General features: G+C 37.5%; 1 protein-coding gene across 2 annotated transcripts; it reads left to right on the forward strand.

Moving 5' to 3' along the window:
- Positions 1-405: 405 nt before the first annotated feature.
- On the forward strand, positions 406-9646 carry irf4a (interferon regulatory factor 4a). 2 transcript variants are annotated; one of them, XM_074651439.1, is made up of 9 exons: positions 406-539; positions 1502-1701; positions 1937-2123; positions 2851-2933; positions 3065-3230; positions 4468-4551; positions 4899-5285; positions 6865-6977; positions 7778-9646. In XM_074651439.1, the coding sequence occupies exons 1-9, from the start codon at positions 530-532 to the stop codon at positions 7925-7927; spliced, it is 1380 nt and encodes a 459-aa protein (XP_074507540.1). In that variant the 5' UTR covers positions 406-529; the 3' UTR covers positions 7928-9646. The 2 variants fall into 2 exon arrangements, with proteins under 2 accessions (XP_074507540.1, XP_074507541.1); XM_074651440.1 differs by having other exon boundaries at positions 4501-4551; positions 7778-8551.
- Positions 9647-11716: the final 2070 nt, after the last annotated feature.

Below are 11716 nucleotides of genomic sequence, written 5' to 3' on the forward strand. Positions count from 1 at the left end.
AAATCATTAAAAATAAACATCAATTGCAGCACGGTGAGATATTGCGTACAGTACAGTGTCCTTTAAACTGTACATAGCTGGGATGTGCATGGACATCCACTGGAGGGCAGTCATACTAAAGTAGCCTAAAACATATTTTGGATTCAAGCATGTGTCATCTGACATTGGTTCCTCATGCCTCGATTCAGTCTTTCCCCAACAACAAAATTGAGACTTAATAGACATTTCCTGTCAACAGTTGTCACTGGAAATTAGTCTGTACTTCCAGGCTTTTAGAAAAACAAAAAATATGTGGGGGAAATATTTTTTGTATTGGTAATATGCACAGGTGACTGTTCCATTGCGTCCCGGTGTGTGCTCAGGGTGTCACTAGAGGGATTCCCCAACGCAGTGCTGAATTTCAAAGAAATGAGTGCCTGGCTGCTGCGCATCTCCTCTTGAACTTCTCAGAGGCTCCTCCCTGTAACACATCAAGATGTGATAAAGGACACAGAGAGCTTCACAACAGGTTTCAGCGCGGAGAGCTGGTATGATCAACGGTAAGCAGCAGCAGCTCCTTTTTTAAATGAATGACTATATTTTCAATGAAAACCTTTAATGTACCAATTAACCCAGTTTCAGTCAGGAGCAAATGCCTGATTACATACTGGTTTGTTATCATTTTAGAATTGTTGGTAATTGAATACATCTTAAATCATATTAAAGTTGAATTAAAGTCCTACTTAACTGATGACATTAAGTTTGAGAAACGTGATGAGATGTTTTATTAACATGTATTGCACTATGCATTGTAGTTGTGATAAAAACATGTGTACATCATGGGTACATCACTGTAATGTTGAAGCTGGTAAACGTGGAGATGATTTTCATTACTTTAAAAGTGATGAAAATATATAGAGTTTATATATTGCTGGGTAGCTTAACCTATAAGCGTATATAATCATTTATTAGTTGATTATATTTTGTATTATTCTGAATCTCAAAAGTAACTTAAGCTGTTATATAAATGTAGTGAAGTAAAAAGTACAATATTTGCCTCTGAAATGTGGTAGAGTAGAAGTATAAAGTAGCATAAAATGGAAATATTCAAGTAAAGTATAAGTACTGCAAAATTGTAATACGTAAATGTACTTCGCCACCACTGTGCCAAACGTGATGAAGACAAGTAGGCCTGAACCTCATACCCTTCCTTTATAAAGCAGCATGGCAAGATAACTAGATCAAATGTATTAAAAGTGACATTACAGCTACAGGGCCACAGAGGAGAAGCTATGTGGAGCACTAACACTAAAAGGAGTGTAACTGGAAAGTAATTTTAAGTAGAAATTGTAATAATGGTACTTTAACAGTTTTAAGCTGAACCTAAAATCTGAATCAACTGTCTTGTCAAATTAGTTTTCTTAGGTTAATTTAAATGAGTGAATCTTACATTATAAAAAGGGAACATTAACTGTGTCACCTTACTGTTCCCTTACATGCTTTCTTTCACTTTATCTTGCAGAGATGAACCTGGATGAGGACAGTGGCCTATCCGTCAGCTGCGGCAACGGCAAGCTGAGACAGTGGCTGATAGATCAGATCAACAGCAGGTCGTATCCCGGCCTGGTTTGGGAAAACGATGAAAAAAGCATCTTTAGGATTCCGTGGAAACATGCAGGAAAACAAGACTATAACAGAGACGAGGATGCTGCGCTCTTCAAGGTCAGACCATCCCACTTATCTTCTCACACTGCACCTGAAGCCTCAAACAGTTGCATTTTTAAACACACTACTGCATATGAATTACCACAAATTTGAGTAATGTAGTTAAAAGCAGATTTAGATTTTGTTTACTTTTTTTTTTTTTTTACTTAAGTGAAGTGTTCATGCATTAATATGCATTAATAGTCATGACTAAAGAGGACGTAAAAATGAATCTATTCAATGATTGTTTCAGGCATGGGCGTTGTTTAAGGGGAAACATAAGGAAGGAGTCGACAAGCCAGATCCCCCCACATGGAAAACCAGACTACGCTGTGCTCTTAATAAAAGCAATGACTTTGATGAGTTAGTGGACAGAAGCCAACTGGACATCTCAGACCCCTATAAAGTCTACAGAATCATCCCAGAGGGAGCCAAAAGAGGTAAGTGTATGTAAATAGCATCCATCAAAATGCAGTGTAGTTTGTGAGATTTACATTCAGCCACCCATGTGGGTGCTGACAGATGTAACAAGGTGAATAAAATAATTGAAATTTGATAACAAACTGTGAAATCTAAAGCCGTGCCATAGCAACGGTTCATTTATATACAACATACTGCTGCATTTCACGCAGCATCTCACATTGTTTACAGACTATTGGCAACTTTTCACATACACATTCACCACTGCAGTTGTTTCTGATGAGGCAGGAAGCACAAAGGAAGCCAAAGCATGTACCAAAAAAAGGCCGTAGTGCTTTTTTTAGAGGGCTTCAGTTACTGAGCGCAGGGTGCACATAACACAACCAGGCGACCTCCAGCCTTGCATAACTAAGTCTCTGCCATCATACGACAGTTTTTGTCACACCAGAGCAGTTCTTGCTATCTGAGCTGACAAATGGAAATCAACATAGTTCAGCCTCAGTCGTCTGTTGCACTGTGTACACATATTCACAGTTTGAATGTGCCAAAATGAATTAGGTTAGTTTGATTCATATTGTGCCTCATATATTCTCAATTTTGCTTTAATCTGCACAATTAAACTATGTTATGATCCTGGATTATTGGCAAATATATTAGTTCTGGTTTGTTTTGGAGGATGGGAGATGCATGGTCAATATTATGGACCAATTATCTGACAAATGTATTTCTGGTTTTGGACGTTTACAGGAATGAAGATGAGTGTGGAGGAGTCACCGTCACATGTAAACGCCCTTGGCTATATTCCCCCATATACGTCTCTGCACAACCAGGTCAGCAGATTGATTTTGTGGCTGCTGCATGCTATAAAGACTGGTCCAAGCACACATATTACTGATTGCAAATGTCTTGGTTTAATGTCGTCTTCTCCGTGTGAGTGACCGCCCCTGTGGTTCTTCCACAGGTATCTGGCTATATGACTTCTCAGGAAAGAAGGGACTGGAGGGATTACACACCCCCAGAACAGCAGCCTCTTCATCCTCCACATCACCACGCAGAGCTGCAGTACGGTCAGTGCCACTACCAGTCACCGTTCGGCCGGGCCTGGCCGGGGTCACACACAGATAATGGTAAGATATGGCCAGGATTATAAAACTAGAGATAGATTTAATCATTGACTGTGTGTGTAAGTGTGACTGTAATGCTCTGCAGATAAAGAGTATGATGCAATATCTTATCTTAAATTTCATCTGGCATATTGCATAGATTTTTAGTTTACTTTTATATGCAATGAGTTTTCACAGATATTATCCAAATAATGGCATCAATTTCCAACCACAGGCACCCAAGTGTGACATCCTGTCATTCTTTTTATCAAACGAGATGTCTGAGATGGAATAAAGTTGTTACTTTATTGAAGAGGGCTTGTAATTATGCTAATTTGTTTCATTGTGTAATGCTCTAATCCATCTTTGAATTGAGGCTTTAACGGGTCATAAGGTATCATCAGTTATCACAATCCTCTACATATAGTTTACAGAGGAATTTAACTTTGATTTTTAAGGTGGAAAAACATCCAAAACCACCAAGTTTCTCGATAACATTTAATAGTGTTAATCATTACAGCAATATCAAAGTAGAAATTACTATGGAAAGTATTATTATTTAACCATTATTTAAAAACAATACTGAGCAGCAGTTACACATCACTGTCCTTATATATTCATTTGATTTTCTCAGGTACAAAGAAAAAAAGTCATTATGCTTAGTACCATACATTTGGTGTATTATATATATTGCAATATATCGTACTGTATATAGTATTTGCTAGTTTTGTATTTTAGTCAGGACAGCCTTGATAAGGTGTTAACTATTCATTGCAAGAACAACATGCATTTAAGCTTGGCGATGTTGCGTGTGATGCTCAAGAACCCTGAGACATATTCTGGGATACAGAACAGTAAAATCATATCATATTGAAAGGTCAAACATGCACAATTTTCGTGGTGCTGATGCATGTGGCTGACGAGATAACAGGGAGTGAAGTGGCTGGTGAAACAGGCAGTGGTTGATTTAACAGCTATGCACTACTGATCAGTGGTCCGTGAAGCAAAAAGTGCCTAATTTGTTTATGTAGACGGCCTGGTTGTCTGAGTTAGGTTGTTTTTGTGTATGAAACACGTGACGTCTGTGCCCGATCTACCGTACGGCTACAATCAATTTATTTTATGGGATTTTTCACACATTCTCCAGACTTGCTTTTGTTCCAGATTAGATTTCAGTATAATAAAAAAAAACAAAAAACTTTGCCCTTTGACATTCAACACTATAATTATGACCTTTATTTATTTAATTTATTCTGTGCAGGTTTTCAGCTCTCCTTCCACACCTACTTTTCAGAGTCCCAACCACCACCAGTGTATTCAATCGACCAAAACAATGGCATAACAGGTAAAGAATCATCTAATTTAAAAACAGATGCACACAGATGTTCACTCACATGCTTGTTTACTATTTTGAAAAAAAATTTGCATTCACAACACCCACTTACTTCCCTATTCTGAAGAGCAGTAGTTCATGTTCAATAGAGAGTTTTTAAATCTATCACATGATGATAGATTTAAAAAAAAGTGGGTTCAAAAAGATGCTTGGAATGATAAGACAGAAGTGAGTAATACTCTGCATGCCAAGATTACTGAGAATGAAGTTTTATTTAAGCTTGACATTTCAAGGCCTCCATCTGATAAGATTGTTTCCTACAAGGACGTATCTGCTAAATGCTCGTCTCTTTCTTTCAGATTTCAGCCTACATGTGTCCCTATACTACAGAGAGTCTTTGGTGAAGGAGGTCACCACCACCAGCCCAGAAGGATGCCAGATCACCTCTCCTTCCTCCTCCTCTCCATCCTCTTCCCCATGCCCAGAGGACAAGCTTCACAGCGGAGCAGAAATCATCCATTTTCCATTCCCGTACCCTGAGTCTCAGAGACAGGGCGCTGAGATGCTTCCTAATGTGCTGGAGAGAGGGGTGCTTCTGTGGATGACGTCTGATGGGTTATACGCCAAGCGCCTCTGCCAGGGGAGAGTTTACTGGGAAGGACCTCTGGCTCCGTATATGGATAAACCCAACAAGCTGGAGAAGGAGCAGCCATGCAAACTGTTTGACACCCAGCAATTCCTTATTGGTAAGCACCGATGGGTTTCTATTGTGTTCTGTTCACACCAATAATGGCAGAAACACCTGCGCAATATGATGCAGTTCAATACAAATACATTCCTGTAATAACACATAGTCAGAGAGTGGTGGAAGAAGTATTCAGATCCTTTACTTAAGTCAAGTCAAGTTTTAATTTATATCAAATCACAAATACTGTACTTTGGGTCAAATGTTGAATACAGGACTTGTGAATTTATATAAATTAAAATCACAAGTCCTGTATTCAAGATTTTAATTGATATAAAATCACAAATCTTGAATACAGGACTTGTGATTTTATATAAATTAAAATCTTGAATACAGGACTTGTGACTTTAATTTATATAAAACCACAAGTCCTGTATTCAAGATTTGACCCAAAGTACAGTATTTGCCAACAATTATAACTTCTCCTCTGAGGACATATTTAATATTATTAAATACGTTTTTTACTATATTTGTTATTCATCATCTGTTTATACACCAGCCTCCACTTACGTGTGCCCACAGTAGGAGTTAACATTAATAAACACTCCTGCTTACAATTACATTGTAGAGTGATATGAACCATTTATTGATTGTTTATGTGCTGCTTATACATGCTAAATAGGGAGGTTAAAGTAAAGTGTTACCATGTAAGCAGCTGATATGAACTACGTTATATACAATACTTCCCCCTGAAATGTAGTAAAGTATATTATAAAGTGGAGTCCAGTAAAGTACGGTTGTTTTAAAATTGTACTGAAATACAGTAATTAAGTAAAGTACTTAGTTATTTTACAGCACAGGTGTTGATTCGACTTAATGCTTTAGCCCAGTGTGAGGTGTCTTTGTATTACAGTATTTTGACCAATGGTGTTTGTACAGTTGGTTGGAGTCCAACATTATAACAAGTGTGAAAAAAACCCAACATAAACATAAGAAGTATATTCAATATTCTTTTTTATTTTTGAGGAAAATGCTTTTTAGTCAAGTTCTAATTCAAATTACACGACTCTGTCATGCTGAGATTTAACTCCACATATGTGAATAGATATATTTTTTATCCTATGGTGTAGATGCTCTTTGGTAACAGAGGTCATGAATTGGGGTTTTTACTTCCCATTAAACTCCTTAAGCGATTTGAGTAACTAATGAACTAACAGCCATGCTGCCTCAGCTATGTACAGTATGACGATGGTTGTGGTCACGTTGATAATGGCTGTGATGTTAATGATAATGATGAAGGACAGGCTGCAGGTGCTGTAGCTGGGTAAGTCCCTCGCAGTGCTGAAGAATAGCACTAAAAGGCTCGTCACATTCTCAGCAGGGGGCCACAGTGTGTGGAGTCCCCACCCACCTCCTGTGGTCCACCACACTGTGTGACTAGATGGTGTTTTCTGTGCCATTTCACACTGAAATTTCCATCATCCACATGAGTGGTTTCCAGAAAAATACACAATGATAAGGGAAAGTGTTGTGTGAGCAATTTGGGGTTTTTAATGTTTCTTTACTGTGTATTTTAAATGTGGATTTATTGTAGGTAATGCAGCTCATTCCCCTCTCTTTTCTCACTCCTCTTGTCTCAGAGCTTCAAGATTTTGCCCATAATGGCCGACATTTACCCAGACACCAGGTGGTGCTGTGTTTTGGAGACGAGTACCCCGACCCACAGCGCTCGAGGAAGATGATCACAGTACAGGTACCTATCCACTAGCTATTACATATATCATATATGCATATTGGCCTATTAATATTGTTAGTTTTTTAGTAATTATACCTCTTTACTATCTTATAAACACAAAATGCAGTAACTAGCCTACATATTTGGTCAAAATTGAGTTAAGACTCTGACTTTTCTTTTACTAAAATAGTCTATTGTACAATGTTAACATGTCATTTCTGTAAAACACATTTTTGAATTTGCGCTTACTACAAAACAGAGCTGAAATAAAGCCAAACTGCAGCTAAAGCAGGCGCGCTACTGTATATATCTAAAATTAAAGCAACATTTAGTCATCAATTTTCCCTGCTTATTTGTACTTGAAAAATGTCCATTTTATATGAACTGACATGTTAGTTATTCAGTTCTTGTAGCTAAATCCAATCATTAATGTGAAAAAAACAGCTCCTGCTAAGGGGTATTAGCTTAGTTAGTTGAATTTGTGAAATTCAATGTGATTAAGTGTATTAAAATGTAAATTAATTAATTATATGGAATTCAATAAAAATTTTAATATAGTAGTTGAGTCCGACAGAAAGACACCTAGCAAAACAGGGATGCATTTAATTCATATTTATGGCCTGTAAATAATCAAAATAAAGTTTAATAAAGCTGAAAGAAGGGCAGCATATGCATTTGAGTTATTATGTAGGTCCTATTGTAATTATCTTTTGGGGAAAGCAATCAACCTGAAAAGACATACAAATGTAGGACACTATAGGATAACATGATTCAGCAGTCGTACACACATATTTCTCATAGACCTAATTTCATTTTAGGTGGAGCCAGTGTTTGCCAGAAAGCTGGTGTACTATTACCAGCAGAACAATGGCCACTACCTGCGGGCTTTTGATCACATCCAGGAACAGAACACACCTCCAACAATCGACTATCCTTCCCAGAGGCCTCTACAGCATATTCAGGAATGACAAGCACACACACACACACACACACACACACACACACACACACACACGTACGAGGGCATGAATGTGAATGTAAACCGCTGACCGTTTCTCAGTACTGTGTACTGTAAATGGTAGAAACTGTCACGGTACTGAGGGGTAGAGGTGGGGAAGACCCTGTTGTTTTCACTTGCACACCTATCGCGTCGTAGTCTTTGTGTCTGTGACTGCGGAGTAATGTTTTTTTCTCTCTCTCTCTCTCTCTACAAGTATTATTGTGACAGTGTGAAGGATGCGGTTTGAGGGTGGGGGAATGAGGGGAGCGGAGGGCGACTGAGACAGGAAGTACTAGCACAGGTGCACAGGAAGAATGGCCCCTAAGACAAACACTGATACGTCAAATGGACGAAACAGAGTATGAATGAATATTTATTGCATTTTCACAGGTAACAATGTGATTGTTGCACTCACACACTGAAGTGGCACAGTGACAGTTGACACAGCTCATACTGTGATTCTAAATTTTTATTAGTACTTAATGTGAAAAATAACAACATTTGCTGAGGTGAGCAAGCGAACAGTCAACAATATCCATGTTCGGTCCACTGTAAACCTCAATTCTGGATTTCATTGCAAAAAAAAAAAAAAGGAAGCTACAACTGGAGTTTGAGAGAAATTGATTTTATCTCTGCTCCGATGGTGTAGTAGAGGAAGCTGTTATCACAAATAGTTTATCTCTTTGCTGCTACGTATGTCGCAGGACACACTTACGAAAATCTATTTCTACTGAATCTGGTCAGCCTTTAAAAATAACTGATTCCTTTAAATGACGTCAAACTGAACAAAATACCTACAAGGAGTCACAAGATGATCTCAGGTCATTACAGAGATAGTAAATATATTTTTTTTATTCGCTGCGTAGAATCGTGTCTATTCATTTTCTCTATTCATTGTTTCTTGCTTTGTCTTGTAAAATACTGTATAGTTTCACTACTTCAGGTCTCTGAAGCAATCTGATTTGAAAACTCCATTTTTGATCAAACTGCTGATAACTTATAGTCATGAAACTTGTACAGTAATGAGCAAGTAGACATGACTCCGTTTTAAATTCTCAAAAGCGAAAAAAGGTTGGGGACCACTGGCTTACAACACATTATCAGAGAGCAGCTCAAAGTCTGTTTCACATGAAAGAGAGCGCGGTTTTGACCTGACGGGACCGAAGGAGGTTCACTGGAAAAATCACACTCATCCCGTAACTGGCAAGGAACTCGTACCTGTTCCTCTTGACCTGAAACTTTAGGCCTCATAAATGGGAAGAAAAACTACCTTTGTGGTCTGAGTGTAAGTTCAGCCAGGGCGGAGCTCTCTGGTTCCCATGCCTGCGATACTGTAGAGGTCCGCACACTGGACGTAACGTCCACAAAAAAGTTATTCTAAGAGCCTATACTGAGGAATGTGTAAATATATATATGTATATATATAATAAGACGTACAAACCCAGTAGTGAGAATAATGCAATTCCTCATGCTGTTGAAGTCCCAAAGGCTGATGCTGCAGCAGAAGGGATACAGCTTTTGTTATGTTTTTCTTCTGTGGTCCAGAGTTTCAATCTCTGCATTTACTTCCTTCACACTTAAACCACATCACTTTCACAATGGCTTCTGACCAAAATCACAGGCGGGAATGTTTTTATTTTTGTGTGTGTGCATGTGTCTGAACCATAAATCATTTCCCCCTCTCAAACATCTTAGTCAGGCTGATTTTTGTGCTGGGTGAAATTTTGTTTCACATTACTCCACAGTCAGACATTTGACTCACTCAAAATCAAATCCTAATAGTGAAAACGGTACCAGCTGTGTGTAGTAGTAAAGGGTCATGCGTGTGCGTGTGTGTAGGTGGGTACGTGTATGTGTGTCACACAGTTGCACTATTACTGTTATCAGGAATTGACATTTATGAACTCAGGATAAAACATGTGACTCCCCCCACCTACGACATCAGTGACTCAAAAGCAGACACTCACACCCATTTCATATCATGCTTTACAGTTACAGTAAAACGCTCAGGACAGACTTCACAGGAAATCATAAAGTAGGTGTATACTGAAGAAGACTTTCTATGGCGTCTATAATGCATTATAAACATACTTCTAATGTGTTATAAACTGCTTTTAGCAGCGTATATTTATAGTTATAAGCACTCATAAATATTCATAATGCTTTATAACAATAATCATAACACATTATAAAGCATTTTATAATGACCTATAAAGTCAAGTATCATAATACTTCAATACTTTTTTGTTAGGATCACAGTGTATTAAAATTCCCATTGTTGTAATACACTATATTCACTGTCATAATGCATTATAATGTGATTATTAGTTACTTTAAGTGGTCATTGTTTGCTTTAAGTAAAGTAAAAATGTATCTTACAATGTTGTGTGTGTTGTTCTTGCATAGATTTAATGACTTAAAGCAAACAATAACCAGTTAGAGTAACTAAGGTTACGATATTGTAACCCTAGTTCTATAAGCACATGTGGAGCTCTCTACTGGACTCTGTTGAATACTCTTCTCCAATCACTAGCGAACCACAAACTGAAAATTTGCATAAGCGTATAGCTGGTAAATCAGGAAGTGGCAATTCGTGTGGACCCCACAGTATACTGTATAAGGCAGCACACACTGCTGTCTGCCATCACATTATAATGCATTATAACAGTGATTATAATGTGTTGTAAAATATTATAATGCATTACAACTATGGGAATTATAATACAATCCTTGCAAAACAAAATTTGTATTATGATACTTGACCTTATAAGTCCTTATAAAATGCTTTATAATATGTTGCTATTATTGTTTTAAAGCATTATAAATATTTACGAGTGCTCATAACTATAAATATAAAGTGCTTTGAGCAGATTATAACGCATTATAAGTATGTTTATAATGCATTATGGGCGTCATAGAAAGTGTTACCGAGAATTGTTCCAGCATTTTGTACAAAATATCTTAATGACAAAGAATTAATGGAGATCTGAAGGACACTTATAAATATAAAGTCGCCATATGGATAAATGATTTATTTTGAAATAAACTGAGCCATCTTCTACTGCTCACATCTGCTGTGCTGTTTTGTCTTTGAGCTCTTTTTGATTTTCAAAGGGAGGGAGAATGAGAGTCATTTTTGGTGACAAAAAGACAAAAAAGAAAAAACACATTCACACATCATGGTGTTTCCCCCTCTGCAGGAAGCCACATCATTTGTAGTCAGGCTTTAGTTTTTCCGCCCGTATAAGCCGTTACTCCAAGCGACATCGCCCTATAGCTCTTCAGTCGAAACTTTGGAGTGGACAGTTTAGTCAACTGATGCCCCAAACATCACCAGACAAGGTTTCACAGAGAAATGAAACTACCAAGAGCATTTCAAATGCAACACTTTCTCCAAAAGACAGTTCCATCTTGACTCAGTGACTATGATTAATCTGTTTGGGCAAATACTGATACTTTATACAATAACATACTGTGTCAATCTTTATGCTTATTTTTTCCACCTCAAAGAAACAACAAAATGTGTCATAAAAATCACTGTAACATTGTATTTGTTGTGTAAATATGTCTAATATATTATTCTGTTGTTGCTACTTTTACTACCCTTCACATGGATCATCTTATCATTTTGGGGTTTCACTGGAATTGCAGTGGAATCAACACAGATCACAGTTACTGGAAAAGTTGTTTATACTTTTGTGCTGATATTCTCTGATGTTAATTTTATAATGATTCCGTTATTCAGATTTTGAGCTAC

The sequence above is a fragment of the Sebastes fasciatus genome, chromosome 11 (genome assembly GCF_043250625.1).
Source record: "Sebastes fasciatus isolate fSebFas1 chromosome 11, fSebFas1.pri, whole genome shotgun sequence".
NCBI classification, from domain to species: Eukaryota; Metazoa; Chordata; class Actinopteri; order Perciformes; family Sebastidae; genus Sebastes; species Sebastes fasciatus.